The sequence below is a fragment of the Fundulus heteroclitus genome, chromosome 3 (genome assembly GCF_011125445.2).
Source record: "Fundulus heteroclitus isolate FHET01 chromosome 3, MU-UCD_Fhet_4.1, whole genome shotgun sequence".
Classification (NCBI taxonomy): Eukaryota; Metazoa; Chordata; class Actinopteri; order Cyprinodontiformes; family Fundulidae; genus Fundulus; species Fundulus heteroclitus.
In genome coordinates, this window is record NC_046363.1 from 27,958,320 (window position 1) to 27,986,018 (window position 27,699).

The 27,699-nt window shown below is 43.1% G+C and overlaps 2 protein-coding genes across 3 annotated transcripts; both read right to left on the minus strand.

Moving 5' to 3' along the window:
- Positions 1 to 4,594: 4,594 nt before the first annotated feature.
- On the minus strand, positions 4,595 to 8,058 carry LOC105934947 (N-acetyltransferase 14 (GCN5-related, putative)). The gene is made up of 4 exons (XM_012875136.3): positions 7,902 to 8,058; positions 7,352 to 7,524; positions 6,965 to 7,270; positions 4,595 to 5,823 (listed from the first exon to the last, which is right to left on the minus strand). Exons 2-4 carry the CDS (start codon positions 7,430 to 7,432, stop codon positions 5,380 to 5,382), a joined length of 831 nt encoding a protein of 276 aa, XP_012730590.2. The 5' UTR covers positions 7,433 to 7,524; positions 7,902 to 8,058; the 3' UTR covers positions 4,595 to 5,379.
- A 2,874-nt stretch (positions 8,059 to 10,932) lies between these two features.
- znf628 (zinc finger protein 628) lies at positions 10,933 to 25,537 on the minus strand. 2 transcript variants are annotated; one of them, XM_012875117.3, is made up of 9 exons: positions 25,406 to 25,537; positions 24,532 to 25,179; positions 22,611 to 22,683; positions 21,586 to 22,524; positions 20,179 to 20,349; positions 19,726 to 20,059; positions 17,863 to 18,017; positions 16,042 to 16,284; positions 10,933 to 13,426 (listed from the first exon to the last, which is right to left on the minus strand). In XM_012875117.3, exons 2-9 carry the CDS (start codon positions 24,921 to 24,923, stop codon positions 11,549 to 11,551), a joined length of 4,185 nt encoding a protein of 1,394 aa, XP_012730571.2. In that variant the 5' UTR covers positions 24,924 to 25,179; positions 25,406 to 25,537; the 3' UTR covers positions 10,933 to 11,548. The 2 variants fall into 2 exon arrangements, with proteins under 2 accessions (XP_012730571.2, XP_021178531.2); XM_021322856.2 differs by having other exon boundaries at positions 25,401 to 25,537.
- Between the last annotated feature and the right edge of the window lie 2,162 nt (positions 25,538 to 27,699).

Below are 27,699 nucleotides of genomic sequence, written 5' to 3' on the forward strand. Positions count from 1 at the left end.
ATAACCTGGGCTTCTAACACCAGGGCAGAGCCTCCATGCTACTCTGCATTGACGTACTTTCAGTCGACCCAACATTTCTGTATTAAAACTACATACTTATGAGTCTTCTGCATTATTCCGATGTGAAATTTGGATTTTCATTAGCTGTGAGCCATGATCTTAAACATTAGCAAATGCTTGAAATATATAAATCTATGCTTAATGAATCTTTTTGCATTGGATTACTGGAATAAATAAACTTTCCATCATGCACCTGCAGTTCAGACAGGAAAAAAAAAAGGAATGTCATTTGGACCCGTTGCGGATTTTATTGAATAATCCCTGAGACCACACATGGGAGGAGTGTTTGACGTTTCTTTCTAGACTCTGGTTTTTCACAAACGTCAGAAAATGAGCCAACTCCCTGAAAACTTTCCAAACTCCGGCCACTGACTTCCACCCTAAGGTTTTCCCAGATCGCAGTAAGGAAAAAAAAAAACCCTCCTTACCTTGATCTGTAACTTTTCCCCCCCTCCCATTAAAAGTTTCCACCTAGCATGCGCCTCTCCCCAACTTCCTCAGTCATTCCCTGACTGATCTGGGTTTTCCCAAACTGTGTCAGGTTGAGTAGCAGGGCTGTAATCAACCTTCCTCACCCTACGTGTCTGCTGGACCGGCCATCCGTCCAGCTGACCGGCCGCAGTTTGCCTTTGTACCTTCAGACGCTTTCACCAGCCCGGTGCCAGACTGCGTATTATTTTGCTCTCATGTTTCCTTTTGCTCCATCTGTTTTAGCTCCTCGGGCCCGGTCCATTTGCTCGGTGGCACCGCATGCAGCCGTCCCCGCTTTCCCATGACTCCCCTCACCCTCTTATGCACTCTGTGGTCGGGGGAATTCACCGTTTCCCAGGGAGGCTGTTTTTGGAGCTCATCTGTGGCATGTCATTAACACTGTCTATATGTTATACATCATCTGGAACAAATTTATCCAATTTATCCAGCGATTGTGTGGTGCCCCCCCCCCCAACTTTACGGTGATTCATACATGTGCGTCTGCCCGCTCCGAGCGACCTCACATCTTATTGCATTACTCTGACGGTGCACGTTTGCTAATGTCTCCGCACATTAAACTTGTGTGCATTGGTCCCTTTTCAACTTCAAGGAGCTCATTTAATGCCAGACTGTATGTAACCACTTCCCACCCAGCTCTCTGGGCTCCACCGCAGTTGACCAAGGTCATCTCCCAGTCACACGTGAACGCTCGCGTGCACTACCTCCAACCTTTTTTTTTTTTTTCTTTTTGTTTGTTTTTAGCAGGAGTGCTCCCGGGCGGCTAGACTGGTGCGTTTAACCTGAAGTCAGAAAGGGAGAAAGCGAGTGTATGAAATGCCAAGTCATAGTTTCCGAAACCCACCCGCCCACACCCTGCACGCACGCACACACACACACACACGCACATGCAGCCATACCGTGCAGACGCATATGACCACAGTTACAAACAGACTTTCTTTCCAGTGTGTGAACTCACATCTGTTTCCTGACAACAATAATAGCTACAGATCGGGCGGGTAGAGGCCCAGGACAGAGGCACAGGTGTCTGCAGTTTGACAATAATGAGGAAACGACCTGATGCTGAGAAAAAGTGTCAAAAATGTTCAAAAGTAAAGTAATAGAAGCATATTTATGACAGATGAACTGGTTATAATTGCAACTAAACGTATAAAACCCCCACTACGTTGTTAGGTTTATCGGCAAAACTACAAATTTTGCAAGCGTTTGGACTGAACATGCCACACATTGACTATTTGAACAGTTAAATCAAAGTAACATTAGTAGGATTTTGCCCAAATTCAACAATAAATCTTACGTTCCGTGATCACTGCATGTTTTGAAATTATTCATCCCTCCCTAATAAAAGCAAATGTTTGAAAATCACACCTAAAGCAACTGATCAAGGGCTTTTATGGTGTCATTTTGTGTGCTTGAGATATTAAACCATCAAATACCTGAACCGATGATTGCAACATTTCATTGCACGTTATGAAAAATTGTCCAGAAAGTTCAGAAAAGACATTGCCTTGCACAAAGAAGGAAAATGATTCAAAGGGTGAGTTGGAAGTTTAGCGCCCAAGATTTAAGTCAAAGGAACAGTGGCTACTCCAGCTGAACGTGGCAGAAAGAGGAAGCTATCAACAGCTGCAGACTCAGGTAGTCAAAAAGCCTTAATCTACTACAAAAGACATGCAAGCAAGACTTGGTGGTAGCAGTCGCTAAGGTTTCAGTTTCCACAGACAGGCGCATAAATGAAGGGCTCCATGCCTGAACTTCAACATGTGCACCACTGCCAACCCTGAAACAGAAAGATTCTGCTCCAGTTAGTTCACAACTCTTAACATAAGCCAACGAGGTTACAGAATCGTGTTCTGTGCAGCTCTGAAACAAAGCTTAACAAATTCAGACCTACTGTTCAGAGCAGCGGTATTTCTGGAGGGGGAAGAATGAAGCGGACATGGAATACAACGCCAGGCCTACAGTGAAGCATGGCGGTGGCTCAGTGGTGCCCTGGGGCTGCTTTGTTAGCCCTGACACGGAAATCTGTAACATGTAGAGATGGAATCAATCAGCTACCCTGGGAGAATAAAACAAGGAGACGCTTAACAATCATTGGCGCTTCAAACAGCATAGTGATCCTCAGCATTTCTCAAAGCCCACAAAGGCTTGGTTTTAGAAAACATACTTAAAGATACTAGAGCGGCTATGATGGCCGCTTGCCATAAACTTTATTGAGAATCTCAAAAAATTGGGTTTCTGCACACAAACCCAAGAATCTTCTTGAACTGGGCCCATGCAGAGTGAGCTGAGATCCCTCAGGATGGTTGCCAGAAACTAGTTTCATCCAAGATCCAGGTTTGCAGCAGGTCACAACACAAAAAGGACGATGTACCGAGCACTAAAGATGATTGCCATGAAAGGGTTGGTAGGTTTTGAGATTGGAACAGCCATGAAAAATGGCATTTTGCATTACATCTGGAGCACCTCCTTATAATATTAAATGAGTTTAGGCATTTAAATGGTTCTTGCTTTACTGAATGCAAACTCCGTCTTGTTTGTTTAAATCCTTGTCTAGGAGGCCATAAGGTATCACAACCTTATGGATACAAAATAGTGTTAATCCATGTCTTAAACTTCTCCTTAATGTTTATTAAAGCGTGCATGAGTTTGCATTTCACTTGGAACCTATTTTTGTCTCAATACCAGGTGTCAAAATACTGCCATCTCATACACGTATGCATCGTACAAACATCCTGTGGTGTTTATCGGTGGTGCACTGACGCTACATTGACAATGTCTGTGGTTAGAAGGAGGGTAGATTCACAACGAGAAAAGCATGAGGGCTGCTAACCATATTAAGGTTAGCCTCAGGCAGGGGCGGGGATGTGTGCATTTTCACTCTCACAAACTGACAGGCACCTGCAAACCACACTCATGCTTAACTCAGAGCCCTTGTGTATGTATGTGAAAAGCATTGCATTTAATCTGTCTGTAATTTAAAAACAGGAGTTAAAAAAAGGAAACTAGATTATAATATACGAGATTTGGAATAAACCTCTACAATGCTGTGCCAAAAGAGGGCTGCAGCAAACATCTATTTGCATTTTAAATCAGGCTAGATGGGTTTCCGACACTATTTGCCTTGCAAAACTATTGATGCCTCTTGAACCCCTTCCCCTTTTTGTCTTTAAACATTACACAGAGGAACTTTATTGTATTTCAAAGGGATTTTGTGTGCTTGGATAACATAAAGTAGTGCATGATTGTTAAGTTACAGTAAAAGGTTCATGAATTATTTTTACAAATTCAAATTCAAAAAGAAAAGTGTGCATGCATTTGTATTCAGCCGCCCTGATTCAGTACTTTGTTGCATCACCTCTTAGATCTTTGGTTCTAACAGCTTTGCACATGTGGAGATTGAAATCTGTGCCTCCTATTCTTTGTAAAACCCAGTAGCTCAAACTCAGTTAGATTGAATGAAGTGTCTGTGAACAGCAATTTGTAAGCCTTTACACAGATTCCTATTTGGATTTAGGTCTAGACTTGGACCGGCCCAGTTCAGATGAATATGCTGTGATCTAAACCATCCTGTCGTAGATCTATTTAGGCCGTTGTTCGGCTGGAAGTTTAACCTACACATCAACCACAAGTCTTTCACAGCATGTTTTCCTCCTGGATTCCCTGTTTTTTGTCCCGCTTATCCCCTTATTAGATGGAATTCGCTCCCTTTACCCAGCTAAAGGAAAGCATCTCCGCAGCATGACGCTGCCACCGCATTTCATCACAGGGATGCTGTGTTCCAGTTGAGGTGCAGTGCTGTTTTTTTCAGGACCCACAGTGTTTTGCACGTAGACCGAAATGTTGGAACCATCTGACTCGAAAACCTTGTTGCTTTCCTCTGGTTACTCTTACATGATTTGTGGCGTGCATGAGGTAGTATAAATGCATGCCACACTTTTCAGATTTTTGAATGGCAAAAAAAAGTCTTAGAAGACATGAATTATTTCTATTCTCCATTTGGATAATGTGCTATCTTGTGTTTATCACATAACAACCTAGTAAAATATATTGAACATTGTGCTTTTAATGTGACAAAATGTGGAAAGGTTCAAGGGATGTGAATACTTTTGTAAAGTAGTGAACAATTATTGCATTCAGGGGTTACAAATGATGCAACAAAACAGCTTCGGTAATAGGGACAAAGAACTGAGACTGCACCGATTTTACCATGAACACAAATCCCAGAAAGTAAACCTTGAATGCCATTAACATTAATAAATATTTAAAAACCTGCTGATCAATCTCGGAAAGATTGTCAAAACTGCAAGGATGAACGAAACAAAAGAGAGCAGCTGCTGTTTCTGCAGAGTCACAATGTGAAGGTGAGCCGAGACAGATCAAAGCAGATAAATTCTGCACATTCACCGCCAACCACACATACTTCCTCTACGGTAACTGTACAAACACCTACACATCTGTACCGTTTTCAGAGCCGGGCGCACGGCTTCAGTCGCTCAAATGCACTATGTTGCTGTCTTTAAATATTTGACAAAAGAGATGCGGATGCAACTTTATAAAACAGAAATGATTTTACTTGATCAAACATGTGTAGAGTACAACACCTTTTTAGGCTTTGTAATGTCTGTTTTGCATGGATAAATAAAGAGAAACCATTTGTTTTAACAAAACGGAGAAGCCGTTTAACTTCAACAATAGCATCGTAAACGGCAATCCATTGCTTTTATAAATAATGCATCTTTCGAGCGTTGACAAGTAAGCACGTGAAGCGATCACGCTCAGCAAGGGTCAAACGTTTGCCCTTCTTGATTACTTTTACTCCACCATCAATCACAAATCTTTGTAAAACACCTTGGTGAGAGGGTAACCCATAAAACCTCTCTCTGGAGTCTCTTTAAATATCTCATCGTCGTCTTCTTCGTCAGTCAGCTCCCCCAGCTGCCGATAGCCCACTTTTCTGAAGAAGGCTTCCCCTACTTTGGACGGGTAGGGGACGTGCGCGAACACTCTCTGTGCGCCGGTCTCCCTCTCCTTCAGCTCCAGACTCTGGACCAGCAGACGACCCAAGCCCTCTCTGCGGTACCAGCAGCCCGTCACAAGCCTGCAGATTCTCCTCACGCCCGGCCGCGTCTCGCTCTCACGGAAGATGCAGCCCACGATCTCCCCTTCGCAGTCTGCCACCCACACCTGGCCTGCAGCTTGCTCTCGCTCTGCGGTGATCTTTTCTGACGATGCCTCTTTCTCTTTGTCTTTAGCTCCAATTCGGCGCCTTTGCTGTACAGAAAAAAAAAAAAAAAAAGATGCTAAACACGCGAGAAGTTCAAAAGCCAAAGAGCGGCTATAACAAGCACTTTGAGTTGTCTTGTTACTGAAAAGTGCTTTAAAAATAAATGTGCGTTGCCTTATAGAACCAGGAAGAAATTGAAAGCATTTAAAGTGTGAAACATAAATTAAGTCATTGCAATATTTTTTTAAAGTGATAAGATAACAATGAGACCCTGTTGAGTTATGCCCTTTCGAAATATGCACTGTTTAAGATGTAGCATCTTGAAGCCTTTAAACAGGGAACACATTGTTTTCTTCACAAAACAAGAGTTTTTCAACAGGAACAAGTTGAATGGATATGTGGCCGCTTACTGGGGACACAGAAAAAGGATCTTTTTCAACAGTGTCTGCAGGAAACGCACGTATGCTTCATGGATTTATCCTCATCCAGCAAAAAAAAAAAAAAAAAAAAAAAAAAGACATTCTCTATTTTGCCCCATAATTATGAAACAAATGGTATCTTGGATTAAGGAAAGGATCAACCCATGCCTGAGGAAAGAGGACACAACACAGTTCATGCCATGGCTACAACAGACAGCTCAAGCTGGGAGTTAACAGCCAGACCACCAAGGAAACGACTGCTGTTGTTTGCAGGTATTAAGGTTTTTCAGGTGAGCAAATGTGTTTTTTTCCAGATGTGTTTAGCTTTAGATGTCGCCTGCCAGTGCAAAACATCTGCTGATGTTTGCAGATTATGTATAATCAATAACTCCTCCTTACGATGTTCTTCCTGAATGTTTAGCCACAAAATGTAGCTTCACCTGCAACTCGATTTCCCACAGACTCTGAGCCAAATAAAGGAGAGAATATTTTAACTTCCTTTCATCTGACAACATGCATCTTAAGCTTGAAGAGACATTTTAGGAACAGCTCACGTGTTGTTGTAGGGAAACTAACTTTAGATGGACTTAATGATCTTTAGATGTCCTCAGAATGAAGCTTTGGCGTCTACGTTACTGAGGTTTATTATAGACAGACTGGGCATTTCTGCTGAGTTTGCTGCTCCCTCGACCCTGTCCTGGATAGGCGATTACTAATAAGAGTGTCATATACTTTTAGGTAAAACCAACTTATTTTCAGCCACAATCACCTTTTTTGCGCCTGGTGTTTTCCCGCTGATCCTGCAGTAGGGATTCTGCAGGATCTCATCCTGTTGGCCTCTGTAGCTGCTGCCCACGTAGTCCCAGGAGGGGCGGCTGCTGCCCAGGACCCCCGTCGACCGCGGCATGGTGATCTTGAGAAAAACGATCAGCAGGAACACGGGGATAGCTAGAGCCAAGATGAAGGAGTGGACGAGGCAGCGCAGGATCGAGGAGAAAACAGCCAGGATAAAAAGGCAGAGCGGTCGAGTGAGGATGTGCAAGATGAGACGGTTCTCTGTGCCCTCGCATCCTTCCTGAAAGGAAACAGATTCAGATTATAGGAACATACAAAAATATTTACTTAAAAAAAAAAAGATAAAAGCAGCTCAACAAACCTTAACAAGGGCTTTGACTACTTCAATGTCGTCCTCTTTCATTCTCCTCATCACCACCTGCTCCAGCTCCAGCCTCACCATGATTAGTGTCTGTGCTTTGACAGTGGGCCGGTGGCACCACTGTTTCTACCAGGGGTGTTGTTGTGAACATCCACAACGTGTAAAGAGCCGGCCTGCAACACGTTTTAGAGAGCAATGCATGACGGTAGGGGCACACGCGTGCAAAGACTAGAAATTATACTAGGGTGTTCATTTAATTGCGCGTGCAATACTGACAGGCTGGCTGAATATAATTTCTGAATACAACATGGGCAACATTTACAGCAGTCCAACAAAAGATAGCCTCAAACAAAGAAGGGAGCAGAGGATTATGGAGGATTATCTGCATCTGTGTCCTACCATTATTTATTCCCCCCTTCTTCAAACAACATGGGTCCTTTTCGCCTTAGCTTCCACGGCTATCGTCAGAGCTAAGTGCGCCTGCTCAAACCCATGTATGGTAATTCCGTTACGCTGCCGTCATGTTCAGCGCGTCCGCAGCTCCGCTTACCTTCTGCGCGGTGCGCCTCAAATCCAGCTCACACGCCGTAAATGAACAACTTGTGCGCGCTTCTGTTTGTCAACAGTCCGAGTGGATCTCTTTGAATGACCACAATGCATCGGCAGCTTACGAAAAGAGCGCACGCGTCTGAATACAGCAGCCCCGTGTGGCTGGGTCTGTTTACGCCGTTTGCGTACGTAGGATTCGCAGTGCGCAGACGCAACCTGAGCAGCTTTGGCAACCGTTACACTTGGGTATGAGGAATATTTAACAAAAGCACACTGAAAACACATTACAAGCGCAAAAATATGTTCTTTAATTTTTAACTTAACAAATTTAGAGCAGATGGAACAAAAGATGTAACTCAAACACGGTAACATTATAAGAATGAAATAATAATAATTAATGCAGATTTAGCGACTGGTTACTGTTATTACGGTTTTGAACTGCGACAGTTTAACAAAAAAAAAAGTCCTTTATATCAGTCCTACATTTGAAAGTTGGTTTCAAACGTAGGCCAATCTGTATAATATGATTGAATTTGACTTTGTAAAGTGCCTTGAGATGACATGTTTCATGAATTGACGCTATATAAATAACATTGAATTGAATTGAATTGAGTTTAACATCGACCCTACCCCTTCTCCACCTGTTGCTGTTTGATTAACTGTTTGAAAATATTTCCTGTGAAATGAAATAAGATTAAAAACAGTAATCATCTCTCTCTCTCTCTCTCTCTCTCTCTCTCTCTCTCTCTCTCTCTCTCTCTCTCTCTATATATATATATATATATATATATATATATATATATATATATATATATATATATAGATAGATAGATAGATAGATAGATATGTGTGTGTATTATAGTGTAGTATATATATATTAATATCAAGTGACTATATCGCTTACAGCTCATGAAAACCCTAAATTTAGTTCCTCGGACTAAACATAAATATGGCCCACACAATAACAGGGAAGACTGCTGACCTGACAGTTATCCAACAGTCACACACATCGTTTACAAGGAGGGTAAGCCACAGAAGGTCACAGCTAAAGAAGCTGGCTGTTCAGAGTTGTGTCTCCGAACATGTCAGCGGAAAGCTGAGTGGTTGCAAAAAGCACCAAAACAGGAATAACAACAAGCTTGAAGGACTGCGAAGCAACACCCATTCAAGAGTTCTGGGGTGATTCACAGGGAGCATAGCAGCTGGAGTCGCAGCTTCAAGAGCCATCGCTAATAGAGGTGTCCATTTTTCTGTTTGATCATTTGTGGCCCTATGAGTGATTTTGTGTGGCCCTTGACCCCATTTAAAAACAGCACAAATCTGGTTTGCCAGATCAGCAAGTTGATGTGTGCATATTAAAAAAAAACAAAATCTTTCCCTGATGTGATGTCTTTGAAAAGGACAAAGTCTTCTAAGAAAATGAAAGGTACAAGACCATGTTTTGGGATTTTAATTCGATTTGATGAATATTAGGACCACAAACATCCATTAACATTTAAGCAAGAGCAGACATTTAGTAAGCTTGGCTAAATAAAGCCAGAGTCTTCGAATAAAGTGGCCCATATTTGTTTGTTTTTGCTGAGAATACACAGAAAATGATCTAGACAAATAATCATCTGACATGTTTTACAGATTTTCTTTGTTTCTTCAGAGCCTACCTCACGGATAGGCTTTGCGCTTTAGATCTACAATGAGTTGGAGATCCAAGACATGTTTATTTTATTAAAATATTTATTAAGCAAGTCAAAATTTTACATTTTACACACAAAAGAAGTTATAGCCATTTTGATTAAAAAAAGAGAGTAGTCAGCAGGAAGACCTAAGGAACATACCTGGATCTATTAGGCAGTTCAAGGTTCTACACAGATTGCATTTATCCACATTGAACATTCAGCAGATTCCTTCTGCTGATCCTTCTTGTGACATATGCACGTTTTGCAGTTGTCCTCATATTACACCTTACTGGAGCATTATATTTCAAACCATTTCCAAAGTTTTGACAAAACATGTCTCTATTTAGTGTGAGGCTGAATGCTGACGGATACCCCGGCCATTTAGTATCAACTCCACGGTTTTATCCCCAGTGGAAAAAGTTTGGACACCACTGGTCTACTATGTAATACCAACTTTCATTTTCTAGCAGGACTTGGTACCTGCCCTCTCTGCCAAGAGTACCAATACCTCCCCTTGATTGGCCGGAAAACTCACCTGATCTGAACTCCACTGAGAAGAATCTAGGGGGTATCGTCAAGATCCAAGAAGGCAGATGACCTGAAGGCAATCTGGACTTCTTGAACACAACAGCAGAGCCGCAGGCTGATCGCCTCCAACCCTCGCTGCACTGATGCAGCAATTCAAACAAAATAGATCCCCGACCATGTATTGAGAGCACATACTGTACACTGCATGATCATACCCATGGTAAATCATGAAGGTAAAAAAAACAAAAAAACAACCGGACTTCTATTCTGAATCTGAAGATGTTTCGCCTGCCATCCAGGAAGCTTTCTCAGTTCAAAATGTCTGTGCAAACCTCGTGATATCAGACATTTTGATACATTCATAACAGAAGTCTGGTTGTTTTAGTTTTTAACCTTTTTTTTTGGATTAATCATGACCTGGATGACTGAGAATCTTCACCAACACATGCATGGTCATATTATTTAACAGGCTGACATTTCTGTATCAAAACCCCTAATCAAGAGGTTTGCAATTTGTTTGGGTATATTTGCAGTAGTAGAGAGCCAATATATGCAACAAGTAGTTTTATATGTTTGTAAAAAATGGTGTGCTTTTACCGTGCTTGCTTTGGCAAGCTATATAAAATGCCCCCATAAGTGATGACCTAGGACAGCAGCGTCCCTACATGTTCACATCTACCAGGACTTGTGATTTGTTGCGCTGTTTGCTTCCAACTACTAAGTCTTTTTTTTGGTTGAACAATCCCCCAATTTGTTATCTGTAAAGATTTTATTTTTATTTATTTTTTAAACTTGGGCTTCTTGGACGTAAAAAAAAAAAAAAGAAGGAAATGAAGGATGACTAAAGAAATGATTTTATTGTTGGATCAGCTTGTGTTCCTGATTTACTAGCACTGTAACTGCAGTGAGAACTAAACAAAATAAAAAAAAAAGTTCAAGTCATGTAAAACATGCATTTTCCAGGTCTTAAATCAAAAAGGGGAAAACAACGTCGCATTCAGAAGCCATTGGCAGTTCTAGGAATATAAAACCTAAAAACCAGAGTAATATAGTCGCTTTTTCCATGCTTCCCCTTCATATTTCAAAGTGAATACAACATCCTTCTTTTGTTGCTCAATAAGTCAAACAATAAAATATATTAATAGTTTTATTATTAATGAATTACTATTTGCTATCAACACTGTGAGGAAAGTGTCCCATGTACAACAGTTATAACAAATTCATACTTCAACAAACTGCCAGAGACAGTATAATTTAACTAATGCATTTAGGAACAATACAAAGTCCATGTTTTAGCCTATTTAAATGTATAACATTTCTAGAAAGTGGCACCATGGCTTTACAACACAACACTCCTCTAACTGCACGTTCTCTCTCACTTTCCAGGAGAACTCAAACGACTAAAGTGCTACCGAACAGCTCGCCGAGTGGCCCGTTGCCCTTCTCGCTAACCCGCTCCTCCCTCGGGGAACTTTATCTCCTCAGAGTTTGACGCGGGGCCGTTTTCTCTGGAGTCTTCGCCCGGCGTTTTCTCCGCGGCCGGCCTTTCGTTCCCGTCTGCCGCCGCGTCTTCGTGTTTCGCGGGGCCGCTCGGAGAGATCTCCCCCTCCCCGCCTCTCAGCTGGCTGGTGCTGACCTCGATTATGACGATCTTGTCTCCGTTCTCCAGCTGGAAGATGCTTTTCACGCCGCCCTCGTCCTCAGCCATGGCGCCGGCTCCCGCACTGCAAACTGCGCCGTCTCCGCCCATCATCTCCCCCTCGCCTTCGATCAGCGCTATCATCTGCACGCCCTGCTCGGCCTCGGGCTCCGTCTGGTCAAACGCCACCCCCCGTCCGTCGAAAGCTTGGCCGGGCGCGCAGGAAAGCTCGACGCCGCTGTCTGGCCCTTGGCCGAATGTAGCACCTGATGGAGAACCTTCCTGAGCTTCGGTGTGGAAATGTAGGACGTACGACTCCCCCTGGCTTCCCTCCCCAAGTGCCTGGCTCCCGCCCTGCCTCCCCCCTCCCCATTCATGCAGGAGCGACATCACCCCCTCGTCCCTTTTCCCCCCCTTTTCGCCGTCATCTTGTCCGCCTGTCTTAAACTGCAACACGATGGACTTTCTCTGTCCGTCGAGCCCGTCGTCGGCCGCCTCCCCCGACGGATCCCCCTCAAACTGCAACACGTACGGCTCCCCGTCCTCCTCCGCGTTCGCCCCCTGCTTCGGCTGCTCTGCGTTCTCGAAGCAGAGCACAAACTGCTTCCCCGGCATGGTTCCCTCTTTCCGGATCTGCTCCATAGAGTAACGAGGGCCGTCCTCTGGGGCGGCGGGGAGAGAGCCTGTGGCCTCTGCGGTGGCCGGCGGGGATCCTGAGGCGGCCTCTTCGGGGGCTACGGCGGTGGAGGACGCGAGCGTTTGGCCAGCAGAGCAGGACAGTTGTGACTCGGCGTTGCAGTTTGTCGCTGGAACTGCGCCACCACCTGCAGTCAGACCGGCGGGAGCCGGCGGCGTTTTCTGAAGGGCAGCTTTAGGTTTGCGGCTGCGCCGGCCCCGTGCGGTCCGTGTGCTCTTCCCCAAGATGGGCTTGGTCAGCAGGGCAGAGATGCTGTGGTTCGCTGCGGCGGCGGCCGGGCTGTGCGCAGCGTTGGTAATGATGATCTTTGCTTGTTGCTGTTGCTGGGATATGGTCGGAAACTGGGGTAAGTGAGGCTGCGTTTGGCTGAGGACGGGCTGGAATGCCTGCACGGTCTGAAGAATGTGAAGGGACTGTGGATCTGGAGCCGGTGGAGGGTTGCTTGCTGTGGGGAGGAGAATGAGCCTGGACTGGCTGCCGTTAGCGGAGGGACACTGCAGGAGGAGGAAGTTCTGCGACTGGGATGGAGGAGGAGGCGGCGGCGGCGGGGGAGGAGGAGGAGCAGGGGGCGAGAGAGGGATGAGCTGCAGGCCGTTTGCCGTCTGAATCATGAAGTAGTTCTGGGAGGTGTTGGGGGGGATGTTCAGCGCCGGCTGGGACACGATCAGGCTGCCGCTGTTTCCCGAGGTTTCCAGGGTGATGGGATTGAGCAGGGTTGTGGTGGTGGTGACTCCACCCACGCTGGCCTTCACAGCCACGCCATCCTTCCCTCCGCCTCCGGGGCCAGGGAGGGAAACGCCATTCCCGTGGGTGCGGATGTGTCTCTGCAAATAGGAGTGCATGACAAACTCCTTGGAGCAGAACGGGCATTTGTGGTCCTTGCGTGTCGAGTGCGTACGAAGGTGGAGCTGAAGGTTGGAGGAGTGTGTGAAGCTTTTGCTGCAGCGCGTGCACTGGAACGGCCTCTCGCCGGAATGCGTCCTCTCGTGCTGCGCCCAGAGGAATATTAAAAAGGAGGAAGAGAACGACAGAGATTAGCAGTAAGTGAGAATCTACAGCGCAGCTCAGAACTGTTTCACATCTCATTCGATGTCATTTGGTGAGATTTTATTTATTAGAACAACACACATGCATTAATCAGTGTATTTTTGTGAAGGGGATGGAAAATGTTATTTAGCTAGTGTTATACAAACAAAACAAAAATGTGCCATAAATTTGCATCTATTAGAAGTCACCCAGTTGATACACTGCAAAAAGAGAACTCAAAGTAACATTTTCTTTTCTTTTGTGCATTTTTCCTTGATTTGCCACTATTTGCCAATGGAATAAGATGTTTGCACTTAAGATAGGAACAACTCATCTACATCATCTTATTTCAAGTGCAGGATATCTAATTATCTTATTTTAGGGGTAAAAATACTCATTCCATTGGCAAATGGTCTTATTTAGCTGTTCAAATCAAGGAAAAATATACTAATTTCAAGAAAATTTTACTTACTTTTAGTTCCCCTTTTGCAGTGTAAATAGAGTTCAGGTTTGGGCTGGTCTGTTGCAATTAATCCATATTTTCCTCTCTGTGAGATTTAGGACTAAATTCTAAATAATTTATTCTGCATAGATGTCATTTACAGGTTTAAAATGAAGGTGTAAATACCTTTCAACTGGTCAAATGCATTCTGGAAACGCACAGCTTGCATCCACAGCACTTGAAATACAGCCGTCTAACAAACACTGCACCCAAACAGCTTGTTGCAATTGCAATTTAGCACAACCTTGTTATCGCAGGGACCAATGGTCTGGTTGAATAAATGTAAATGTAACTTTTTATTGGCCAACATGCAACTTGCTGGCAAAAAAACTTCCAGCCCAACACAATAAACACAGCATCCCAACAGTAATGCATGGTGGTGGCAGCATTATGCTGTGGGGATGCTGTTCTTCCACAAGGACAAGGAAGCTGGTCAGAGTTGATGAGAAATGGATGGAGCTAAATCAATGGCAACCACGGAAGAAGATCTCTGAGGCCGGCAGGGACGCCAGCTTAATAATTACACTGTGTGCGCAAATACTGGACAAGTTGTATTTTTTTTAATTTAATTTATTCTTTAAGAACTACATTGCTGTCAGTCAATTGTAAATGCGGGAGAAAAAAATAAACAGATGCCTGAATATTTATGAAAAAATAAGTGAAGTTTTTCCTTTCTTATGATAAAGTTTATGTGTGGGCAATTATTATGCAACAAAAGTAAAGCTGACACTTTTCCCATTAAGTTCATTTGTATGTTAATAAACAACATTTCCGACATTTAAAACTGCTGCCACTATACTTGCTCCTGTTTTCAGTAATACTCACAATTGATCTGTCATGTCAGATGAGGAAATGTCTTTCACCCTTAACTTTACTGATCCAGGCGAGTATAGTCTTCAGGTATTTCCTAGTCCTAACATTTCAGCTGTTGTGTTGTTCGATGGTGTCGCGTTGCAGCCTGTCTTACCGTGGCCATGACTCTGACGACTTTATTATACTAAATCCGATTAAACAAATTTTTTTCTCTTTTGTTTTGCAAAAAGAAATTAAAGAAATTATTTTAAAAACTTGCTTTTATGTTAAGCATTTCATCTAGGAGTTGACCTGAATTCAAAGTGCAACTAAATACAAGCTGTGGAACATGCTTGTAAAACAAGATAGCGGCCCTGCCATTGTAAACAAAATATAACTAAATGTTTGCTGCTAGTGGTTTTATACAATGAGATAAGAACAGGCGTCACTTCACTTGTGTAACTTCAAACTAACTTAAAAATTAGTAAATTAAAGTGCCTTGTATTATGGTAAAAAAAAGTTTCCTCTTTACAATATCGTGAAAATATATTTTCCTAAACACATATATCAGTATTGCATGCTATTCTCTTCATGGAAGCCTAATGAGTTCATTGGAAAAATAAAATCCTGATTTTCCAAAAACTGACTCTTGTAAATTTGAATTAAATCGATTTATCGCGCAGCCCCAACTAGCCAGGCAGCATTTGTGTAACAAAGCAGCACTTGAGGAGAATGGCTTCCTGGTGGCTTTATGTTTCATTCTTCTCAAACCATTGGGAGTTAATTTGTTTCTTTTTTCCCCTCAGCGTTTAACTTGCAACCCCGCCAATGATTAGTTTTTTTCATGTTTGTGTGACCACGCCCCGATATATTGCTAATTAAAAGAGCACAGCATCCCTCGGGAAGATTTCTTCAGTTAGGTCTCATTTTTAGCCTGTGTTTCCTGAAGAATAGACTCTGCCTAATAACTGTGCAGGCATTGATTTAGGCCAGAATCTCCCTCATTACATAAATATGCTGCACACAGTATGGTCCAAACCAGTAAGAATACAAGTTTATACATCTGGGAGTTGGAAAACAAGCATAAAAACTACGACTTGGTCAAAATGCTAGTTTATCTAATAAATGTGCACACATGCTACTGTGTGTTGGTCTATTAAATAAAAAAAATAAAATAAATACAGTGAGGGTTTGGGGTTGAAAGATAGAAAAATGTGAAGAGGCTCAAGGTGTATGAATACTTTTGCACAGCCCTGTACGTCCCTCTCTGCTGGCTCCACTTACCTGTTTAAGGTTTGACGTCTGGGAGAAAGACTTGGAGCAGATGGAGCAGGTATGAGGCCGAAGCCCTGAGTGCATCTGGCTGTGCCTTCGCAGGCAGCTGGTGTTCTTGAACGACTTGCCGCACTCTTTGCACACGTAGGGCCTCTCGCCCGTGTGCTGCCGCAGGTGGTACTGGTAGTGGGAGCTCCATTTGAAGGTGAGGGGGCAGTGGGGACACTGGAAGGCGCGCACTCCCGTGTGTACCTGGGAAAGGTTGAGACAGAAACACAGAGAATGTGGTTTTAACATGAGAAATGTTAAGTTGATCAAATTTGGTCCTAATAAAATCTGATTCCCTGCTGGTTAGGTTTTATTATACATTTGTGCCCCGTCAGCATCAAACCATTGGCCTTTCCTGACATTTTACTCTGAATGAGGAGAGACTTGCACAGGCTGCCGTAGGTTAACAGATATGACACATGGCACCTGGCTGGAAATATTTATTTAAAGCTTTGTTGTTTTATTCTTCTTAGTTTGCACATAATTAAAAAAATGTTTTATCTCTTGAATGAGCTTTAAAAGACAGAAAACATGACTATGTTTCGTTACAAGGTATGAACCCTTGTGTCTATTGTTTCACCGACTTAAGGTTAGCTAGAGTAAATTTCTTTTTCCTAGAAAATTTAAATTTGTCTTTTTTTTTTCTTCTTTTAAATACATTTTAAGAGAAATTCTCCACACATGCAAGACCCAAGACTGATATAAAAACTTTGGTACCGACATATTTCTCCCTACGTTTCTAAGCTGCTGTATAGTGTTAAAAGTTTCCGTAGATGCAGAAGAAAGTACTTTAATGTCAGACTCAAATCCTAACAGTCTTATAGGGCAGGGGTCAGCAACCTTGCCAACTGAAAGAGCCATTTCTTATTATTATTATTATTATTATTATTATTATTATTATTATTATTATTATTATTATTATTATTATTATTATTATTATTATTAATAATAATAATAATAATAATAATAATAATAATAATAATAATAATAAACAACAACAACAATAATAATAAATGGTCTAGGCCTGTATGATTTTGTGGCCCTTTTAAAAAAAGCAATCTTATCAAGTGTTTTGAGCACCCACAGTATATATTATTTTAATGTTATAGTTAAATAAAATAACTAAATATGCTTAATTTTATGGTTTTCGAACAAAGCAAAACATCAAAATCAAAAACCTGAAGACATTAAAATAATTTTCTTGAATGAGATGTTTCAAATTATTGGAAAATATAGAATAAACATCATCAAACAGCCCGGGCAGCTTGATCCGCCAACATATCCCAAAGAGACTACATCAGCAGTCTCATCATGATTCAGGTGACCAAGTGCTCCTCTCACACCAAGCAATAGTTTCTAACGGGTCGGTCATTGATTCGTATCTGACTTAGAAAGATGGGCCTCCATGTTCTTTAAAAACAGCAGTGCACCAACTGCAGGTTGCTCAAATGCGAGCCACCAGAATTGACAAAGACTCCTGGATAGGTATTGAAACGTTTTCAGGAAGAAAACGATTTAAGCTTTTCTTCCGATTTAATCCCATTTGCTGTTGCTATGACCCAGAGATAATAGAGGATTTGCAAAGTCAAAACGAATCAATCCTTGTATCTAAAAAAAAAAAAAAAAAAAACTATACAAATAAAAACAAAACAGAAAACGCTAGAACTAGAGTTTTTAACCTTTATATATGACAACATTTCTCAGGTCTTTATCATTTAGGGGCCAAAGTTGTGAAGAGTCACTAGAACCCCTGGTTGAGGGGAACCAAACTGAGAGGCTTACTCGTTGATGGATGGAGAGCAGAGACGATCTCTTGAAGCTCTTTCCGCACTCAGTGCAGCGATAGGGCCTTTCACCAGTGTGATCCCGCATGTGGTACTTCAGCCCCGAGGAACCTTTAAAGGCTTTTCCACACTCCAAACAGCGATACGGCCTCTCTGGATAAAAGTATTTTAAAAGCACAGAAAGTGGTCAGAGTCCCTGGTTTCAAAGAACGGATTAAAATAGCTTTACAAAATAAGGCTCACTATGAAGGAATAAGACGATTGTTACCACAGAGGTGGCTACTCTCAATTGACACATTGTCAACCCTGAAGTTAAAATAAGAAATCCTTTATGGTCTCACAATGGGGAATTTTGGGCGTGACAGTGGCAAAGACAGAGACAGAGTTACACACATTTTATAGTAGTGGGAAAAAAACAAGCAAATTTAATCTAAAGTTTGTTCTAAAGCAGCAGAAGAGCTAAAAAAGTTAAAACGTCAGAGTAAATATTGCACAATTTTTGATAATATGGCATTCTCATGTAAAAAAAAAGATGAAATATTGAAATTAACAGTGGAAAATAGAACACCTGCCTATTTACAGAAAATGAAATTTGCAACACACATTATAGTACAGCAACATATTTGATACAAGCTACTGTATCTATAGCCACCAATGTACCATTAATCTCAAGGCCTAATCTGAAGAAAAGTTTATTAAATTTTACCCAATTCTCATTTTAAATGGTAACTTGCAAAATATGGTGGACAGGCAGTGGTGGGTGCAGCTAACCAAAACGTTAGCTTCGCAAACTCATATGCCAGAAACAAAAATATTAGGTTCGCAGCCATTAAACCGATGATACCTAAGGAACTTGGAGGAAGCTAACGCTAGCCGCTAACCGATAACCAATGGCTCTCTGTGTCACGGCTTCAGAGAAAAGGTGCTGCACGCGCACAGCACATGACGAACGTGCGCAACACTGCATGTTTTTTAGGGGATAGCTGTTTTAGTTCAGCATAAACGTTAACTTTTACACGGCAATGGAAGCTTATGAGAAGAATATTATATCCCTCTGTCCCAGCTACCGCTACCTTGTAAACAGTGTAAATAAATGAGCCCAAAGTCGCAACACTACTGGAAGCCTGGAACATGGTGCTGAGTGTTTCTGGGGGTACCTTTTCTCCTTTATCATCACTCTTTAACAAACATGCAATAAATCATGACTTTTTGGGTTACCTATTGTTGTAACATCAAAGATATATATTCATTGTATTTTAACAGAAAATACAATGAATTTAATTATTGCTGTGTAGAAACAATTTTTTTTATTTTATACATGCTGGTTAAATGTCCCTCGAGGGCTGCCAGGCAGTAAGCTGGTTGGTGTTTTGTACAGAAATGTTGGGGAAAAACAAATAGAGGGTCAGCTGAGCCACGCAGCGACCCAAAGGCCCAACACAGAGTCCTGTTGGTAACAAACCCAGATTTTTGAGCAACAGGAGTCTCATAAGCAGAAGAAAGGTAAGTAGAAAACATCACAACAATTTCTGAACTTAGCGTGAAGGATAATGCGATGAACAAAAAGTTTGCTCCGCAATTATCTATTTTGTAATAACGCGATTGCGCCCACCACTGGACCAGGTAACCTTTATTTCTCTTCTGTTTTTCTCTTGTACGGCAAGTCTGAACACCTTATAGGCAGAGAATCGGATATAAAAAAAAAAAGCATAATCGATAAAATTGAAATATTGATCAAGATCGATAATTATCAACAAATTCAAAACATATTTTAAGTGCAGCCCTGCCCATTTTATGCTATTGTTTAGCAACCTATAGTGCAGCTATGAGTCTCATCCGACATTCATTTAAAGGTATTTACCTCCAGCAGGAGCTGTCTTGCTGGATCCGGCCTTTTTGGCGGCTTTGGTCGGTTTGGCCGGGTGCTCCTCTTGTTCCTCGCCCACGGCGATGATGTCCACCTGGATCTCGCTGTGGCCCTCCTGCTGCTTGTCGGCCTGGCTCGGGGAGGAGGGCATGGGCAGAGACAGGGACAGAGACGGAGGACACACTATCTCGGCCTCTGCCTCGGCCAGGAGGCGCTGCTCCGGGGTGTGGGAGTGCTGGTGGGTGAGGAGTGACGAGAGCAGAGGGAAAGAGCGGTCACAGGCGGAGCAGCTGAACTGGGAGCGCGACTGCGATGAAAGGGAGTGCATCTGGAGGAGCAAAATCGAAAAAAAACCAAGCAGATAAAAGTTTATTTCTAGACAGATGAATGTTGGTCTTGGGTTACGACCAACTCTTTGACAGCAACAGCTCCGACCGTCATCCTCACCAGTGACACATGTCTGTTGAGGCCTCCGCTGGTCTTGAAGGTCTTGCTGCAGTAGCCGCATGACAGCCCTGCCCATGTGGTTCTGGCCTCCGGCTGCACGGCCTCGGAGCTCTGAGTCACCTCGGTGAAGCTCTGCAGCAGGTCAAACTGGGCCTGGGTTGTGCCCACATTCTGAGGATAGACCAAAAGAAGTTACACAAAGCAAAACATACAAGTAGGGTTTTGTGGACTGATTAAAAAAAAGGGGGGTTGTCTACTTGATATGGATAAAAGCAAAGTGTCTGACAATAGCGTATGTTAAAGTAGTTCTGTATATAGGTTTCAAAATCTTTTACAAATAAAAGATCTGAAAAGTGCGGCGTGCATCTGCATTCACTCCCTGTGCTCCATTATCCCTACACTGCAAAAAGAGAACTTAAAATAAGTAAAGTTTTGTTGAAATGAATGTATTTGCCCTTGATTTGAGCAGGTAAATAAGATTATTTGCCAATGGAATGAGTATTTTTACACCTAAAATAAGATAATTAGACATCCTGCACTTGAAATAAGATGACAGAGATGAATTGTTCCTATTTTAAGTGCAAAAATCTTATTCCATTGGCAAATAGTCCTATTTACCTGCTCAAATCAAGGAAAAATAGTTTAATTTCAAGAATAAATGTCTTATTTTTAGGTCTATTTTTGCAGTGTAAGTGAAGTGCAATGTAGCAATTGGCCTTCAGGAGTCGCTGAATAGTCCAGAATAAATCCAGCTGCTTTATGAAGGATGTTTTTGTTTTTTTTAGTGAACATTCGTGAAGCATTATGAAGACAATGGGACACTAGAGAGAGCTCAGAGATAAAGATGTGGAAGTTTGAAGATCTCACAGAGCACCTTTCAGTAATTCATTAAGAAATAAAAAGAATATGGTGCAGATGTGGACCTATCAAGACATAGCCGTCCACCTGAGGTAACTCTGGAGGAGCTACAGAGGTCAAGAGCCCCGGTTGAACAACCTGCTGCTGGGACGATTAGCTGTGCAGGTAACAAATCTTTTTTAATGTAGATAGAAGAGCGGCAAGAGGACAGATGATATTGACTCTTGTCGGCAGTCTACATCGGGCCATACGATCGACACGTGGAAGCAGGAGTTCTGGTCAAACCGGACGTTTTTGGCTAAACGCTATGTGTGGAGTTAAACTAACACTTTACAGCTAACTAACAATGCAAAGCACACGTTTATGAATTGCTAAGTACCATTTTTTCTGCACCAAAGTATGCACTACTCTGTTCTGGCCTATCATATAAAATCCAGATAATATACATTGAATTTTGTGGTTGTTACCTGACAATCTGTGGAGAACTCTAGTCATGTATATGAAAACTTAGGTACTACTTGGGTATTTTATCGTCTTGCAGAGACTTACAGCATTACTGCCATCTACGCTCTCTGCCAAGCCGAGGAGCACCTCGGTCGTGTGTCCGCTTTCAGCAACCGTGGTGGTCTCCACCACCTCTTCAAAGTCAGCCAGCAGGTGTCCAGCTCCCACAAGTCCGTCTCCGACCTCCATCCCTGCTCCGTGGCCCGCCTCCTCGCCGTTGTGGTGCTCGCCGGTCGCCATGTGGATGGCCTGGTGCTGCTCCAGCTCCGTCCGGGTGCCGAACGTGTGGTCGCAGCTGCCGCAGCTGTACAGCAGGACGCTGGTTCCGCTGTCGGTGCTCAGGTGGACCTCTGTCCCGATGGCCCTGGACGTGCACACGTCCTCCCCGGAGGGCACGAGGGTGAGCTGGGGGAGGAGGCTCGGGTTCTGACCGGAGGGAGTGGTGGACAGGAAGACTTCCTCCATCCCCACGCCGACGCCGTCGGTTCCCTCCTGGCTCACGAACCCCACCATGTCCGTCAGCATGGTCGACGTCACTTCCTCCGCCCCAACCACCACCTCCACCACCTCGTTCTCCTTTTGCCCGTTCTCTCCCCTCTTGCCCTCCTTGGCTCCCGCGTTGAGGCTGGAGTGCGAGTTCTTGTGCAAAGCCAGGTTCGACGAATGCGTGAAGCTTCGGCCGCAGTCGCTGCAGACGTACGGCCGCTCCCCCGTGTGTATCCTCATGTGCTGCCGCAGGTTGGTGGACTGAGTGAAGGACTTGTTGCACACCGAGCACGTGTAAGGCTTGAGGCCGAGGTGGACGTTCTTGTGCCGCCGCAGGCTGCTCGAGTTCTTAAACGCTTTGGGACAGGTGTCGCACGGGTACGGGCACTCGCCGGTGTGCTGCCGCAGGTGATACTGGTAGTGCGAGCTCCACTTGAAGGTCAGGGGGCAATAGGGGCACAAGAAGGCCCGGACGCCGGTGTGAATACTCCGATGGACCTGCGAGCGAACAGAGGGAGAGACACGGTGAGGCTTCGCACTCAGCATCCCGTCTTAAAAATCCTCGCTTTGAAAGGATTTGTCACCTGGAGAAGAGACGAGCGTTTGAAGGCTTTGCCACAGTCGTCACATTTATAGGGCTTCTCTCCTGAGTGAGACCTGGAAAACAAGAGCAGCTTTATAGGACAACAGAATAGAAAAACCATGAATGTGAAAACTACAAAAGACAAAGTGTCCCCCCGACTCCCTCTTCTTCTGACTGATCAATTTAATAGTAAAGTGGAACAATAAAAACACCTCAGACATTTGAAAAGTGTGCCGTGCATGTGTGTTGAGCTCCTTTTACTGCTATACCGCTAAATTACATCTAGTGCAAGCAGCCGCCTTCGAGAGGCTCCTAGCAACACGTGGAAGAAGAGTGCTTTAATCGGATGACGGCGAAGAAGAAGACGCTCCGGTTAGACAAGCCCAAAATGTACGTTTTTGGCCGAAATGCAAAAGGTTTCGCGCGGCAGCAAACAGATCCTACGCATTACCCTGAACACAGTGTCCAGGCTGTAAAACATGGTGGCGGCAGCACAATGATGTGAGAAAAACCCTTTTTTATCCGCAGGGACAGGGAGGCTATTTAGCTCAATTCATCTTCGTCGACCAGCCTTCTTCAGCAGGAACAGGGAAGCTGCTCAGGGAAGATGGCTGGGGCTTAATATTGGACAATTTTGAGAGAAAAGCTGTCAAGACGCTGCAAGAGACTTGACACCAGGGCGAAGGTTCACCTTACGGTCTGACAACCATCCTAAGCATACAACCGGAGCGTCAACGGATTGGTTTAGAGCAAGGGTTCCCAAAAATAACAGTAAAAGAGACTGGTGACCCCCTTTTGGGTGGAGGCGAGTGCCTTATTTTCTTTGGAAATTGTGAGAATAAAGTCATAATAATAAGAGAATAAAGTCGTAAAAGTTGTATATTTAGAAGAACTCTTACAAAAAAGTGGATGAAATACTAAATCTTTTCAGCACATCAGCAACAAACCATCTCACGACTCTCAGGAGGCGTCTCGCGACCATCCCCCCCCGGCGGGTCACGATCCCCCTCTTTGGGAACCCGATTTAGAGAAAAACATGCATTGTGTGTTATAATGGGCCGATCACAGGGCAAATCTAAACTCCATCAAAAATCTGTGGCATGGCCTGAACGCTGCAGGTGACAGACGCTCGCCATCTAACGGGAACGATTTCACAATGACGGGCGGAAATGTTAGCCTCCAGATGTACAAGGCCGGTAGAGACGTATCGGAGAAGACCTACAACTGCACTTATGGTAAACACCACAAAGTATTAATGCAGGTGGGCTGAACACAAATGCACTCCTTCCTTTCTGCGTTACGTTTACTTTTGTTGGTCCAGCATATAAAATGTCAACGAAAACACACTAAGGTGTGAGAGTGAAACAGTTGAAGGGCTATTAATACTTCTACAAACACACTATAAACGCTGGCTAAAACGTCGAAGTCAGATGGATTTGCACGAGTCTTTTTTATTGTTTGTGTTTAGAGCCTTGAATGGGATGACTCCTCAATAAATCACCGACCTCCTCCAGATTTACTCTCCGGCACGTGCTCTGAGGTCTGAGGGCCATCTTCATCTAATAGTGCCTAAGACGAGGCTTAAAACCAGAGGGGACAGAGACTTTTCTGTAGTTGGCCCCAGAATTTGGAAAATTTTGCCCCTCCATATACGAACAGCCTCTACGGTGGAGTGTTTTAAGTCTTGTCTTAAGACCCACTTTTATTCTTTGGCTTTTAACAGAGCGTAGTTGTGTGGTCCTCTGTGTCCTTTTTAGTTTATTTATTTTGTTATGTACAGCACTTTGGAAACTTTTTCTGTTGTTAAATGTGCTATATAAATAAAGTGGATTGATTGGACTGGGTACTGAGCTATAGACGGTTGCGGGCATGACTGTGAGAGTCTTTTAGTGGCTTTAAAGACGAGTTTTATCAAACGGTACCGCTGGTGGTAGAGCAGAGCAGAGGAGCCCTTGAAGGCCTTGGGGCAGAGGTTGCAGCGGTAGGGTCTCTCGTTGTTGTGGCTGCGCTGGTGGTGGGTCAGCCTGGATGACCACCTGAAGCTCTTCCCGCAGTCCAGACACTGAAAGGGATGCTCCGACTGCTCGGCCTGCTGAGCGGAAGCCGGCTCCGAGCCGGAAGACGTGACCACGTCCAGGACCATCTCCTCTCCATCTTCCAGTACGCCCTTGTCTCCGTCCACCACCTGCCCTCCCTCCCTGTCCTCCTCTCCATCCTCCCCCGATCCCAGCAGGGACGGGAAGGAGGAGAGGGAGGGAGCGGGCTGGGCCGGTAGGAGTTCTGCTTGGACCACCAAGGCCACAGAGTTGGCCATCTGCGGACCAGACTGGCGAAGGGTGGCGGTGAAACTTGGCTGCAAGGTGGGGATCAACTCAGGTGCAGGATCATGGCTTGATCGTCTTTATTTCCTTCGGTTGTAATTAAAAACAGGAAGCAGCAGCCGGGTCGCTCTGTGATGTCACTCCCGGTTTGAATTCTTCAGCTCCCAGCCTCTCCCTCCTCCTCCTCCTTCTCCTCCTCCGGCCGCCAGCTCCGTGTCCGTCCCCGCGGTTCGCCTCCTCACATGCCAGCTAAAGATGAACAAAACGGCACAACGTTGGTTATAAAAAAGGAGCTAAGCATAACCCGTCCGAGCTGCTGGTCAACACACACACATACACACACATACAGTATCAACAACAGCAGTTAGTGGCCTGCTTTTTTAGCTAATCAGGCTCTCCGTAAAGAAATAAAAAATAGCGACGTTTAACTGCTTATTGAGAACATAAATACGGAGTAAAGTGGCTCTTACCGCACCTCTTTAACTCATCCTGCGGCTAAACTGTGCAGGTTACAGCTATAAACTGGGCACTGCAGTGCTAATCCACACAACCTTAACAATAAACACGGCGCAAACTAACAGCAGTCCTCCACCCGACGCCGCCTTCCAACAAGGGCCACGGTGATTGGCTCCCTGGCTGAGAAGACGAGCGATTACCATTGGCCGGGAGCTCAGGGATAATTGATAGTCCACGTTAGCCGTCAAGGAAAAATGACATGGAACATGGGAAATTTTCAGAAAGCACAGTTTAAATGTTTAATGTCTCTGCTTAGGATGTGTTGAAATAAATACTCAGTTTTATCGCTAAAAAAGATGTATTTGGTTTACTTCCCGTCACCGCAGACTTCTGGGTAATGTAGTTCGTGCATGTTACAGCATCCGGCTTCTGTTCAGTCCGATCCTTTCCAATACAATCATATAGTCAGATTCTGAACCAATTACATACTATTTATCTAAATGATAGATGCAAAACAAACAAAACATTTTCCCCCTACTGGCAACAGGGGATTACACACTACTTACATGTGTTGTTCAACAACAAACATTTACTATATATTTACAGGCTATATATTTATATAGCTATATATTTACAGGCTGCTGAGAGTCTTTGCCAATCTTATGCCAATATATATATATATATATATATATATATATATATATATATATATATATATATATATATATATATATATATATATTGATGAGCGCCTCTGGTAAAATGTGCAATAAGCCTTAAAATAGATCAAATCTTCTAGTGCATGAGCACAATAGAAGGATCTAAAAAAAGTTCACTGTTAATAAATGAATAACTTTAACAAATTAATAGATGTCACAACTAGTGGTATCCATGCTATTGGTATTCTTTATGGCAGCCTTAATTTGTTCAGTGAGCTATACAAATTCTAAGTAATGGATCCTTATTTTTTTTTAATCACATGTAACAAATCATGTGATTAAAAAAGTATTTTTACTTTAAGTATTTATACGTTCATCATTGAATACAATTTTAACTGGTGATCCATGACTTCCTGTTTACCTGGGGTTTACATGGAGGGTTATTTATTGTTTCTCATTGCATTGTAGGCTGGACAAGGACCCATAATTATGTTGCTGTCACGCATAACGAGAAGGGACAGACAGGAAAAAAGTAAAGCTGCTGCATGGAGTGGGATCTTAGGTTCATCAAGTCCACATCAAACCCTAGATGTTATCAACAGTTTGTTTGAGAAAAACATCCCAAAAGAATTATTTTCTTTCCTATAATCACAAATGTAAACAATTAAGTGTTTATGATTTGCTCCTGCAACCGGAACTGTGTCTGTTGACAAATTGTGACTAAGGCCTTTCTGCAGCAAACCAAATCCAGGTTTAGCATGATTTGGCATGAAACAAAGAATGAATATGTGCAAAAGAACCTTGTGTCCACTGTTAAGTATAGTGGAGAATATGGGATGCTATGTGATTCTCTTCCAAACATTTGTGCCTGCCTGGCTGCACTCACTATGTGAAATGCCTGGGGATTTTTAATGGAAAAATTATTTTAGCCGGGAAATCACAGAAAACATATGACAAAATCAAAACAGAAATATTTCCCCTGACACAATACCAATCTTCATCTCGGACTATCTCAACGCCCAGGCCTAAATCCTTTTGAAGATTTGTGAGACGAGAAGAAAACAAGAGAGCGGAGACACCCCAGAACTCTAAATAGTTTCTAAAGAGATTTTACAAAGAAAAATCATTAAAGATCCCTTTTTCTTAATTGGTGTATAAAAGGTGTGTAATTGGCATAAGGGTGAGGTACATAATACGTGTGCCAAATAACTGTGGCACCAGAGATTTGATAAAAAACGAAATTGTTTCTTCAAATATATTGTTTTACCTGACTGAAAAATTCTATTCAAACTATAGTTTGTATTTTCAGGGTGAGATTATGCTCCTTCAATAACAGATGGATTTGCAAATACCAGCATAAATAAATTGGTGACTGAATGAGTGAAAATTCTCAACAGAAAAATTGGGTTTTCTGATTCTGATGACTGTTGTGTTCTCTGGTTTCTTGTTTTCTTTCCTGTTTCCTTGTACAAAATAATAATTTTGTTGTTCCCATTCTCCATTGAATAAAAAACATCATCTTATGATGATATCGTTGGATTTCCCTATTTACTTTGCCTTCTTAACATTTTTGTTACATCTTGTGTAATTTTTTTCGTTGGGATAAAGCAGGCGATGCAAACCAAAGATGTAGTCAAAGCAACTGTGCACATTC

Excerpts from the sequence above, each read along its gene's own strand:
- LOC105934947 (XM_012875136.3), bottom strand. The coding sequence starts at position 7,432 with ATGGTGAGGCTGGAGCTGGAGCAGGTGGTGATGAGGAGAATGAAAGAG. Across the intron at positions 7,271-7,351 it reads TAGTCAAAGCCCTTGTTAAG|GAAGGATGCGAGGGCACAGA; the intron begins GTTTGTTGAGCT and ends GTTTCCTTTCAG. Across the intron at positions 5,824-6,964 it reads AAACACCAGGCGCAAAAAAG|CAAAGGCGCCGAATTGGAGC; the intron begins GTGATTGTGGCT and ends TTTTCTGTACAG.
- znf628 (XM_012875117.3), bottom strand. The coding sequence starts at position 24,923 with ATGGCCAACTCTGTGGCCTTGGTGGTCCAAGCAGAACTCCTACCGGCC. Across the intron at positions 18,018-19,725 it reads CAAGACAGCTCCTGCTGGAG|AGAGGCCGTATCGCTGTTTG; the intron begins GTAAATACCTTT and ends ACTTTTATCCAG. Across the intron at positions 16,285-17,862 it reads TGCTCTCCATCCATCAACGA|GTACACACGGGAGTGCGCGC; the intron begins GTAAGCCTCTCA and ends AACCTTTCCCAG.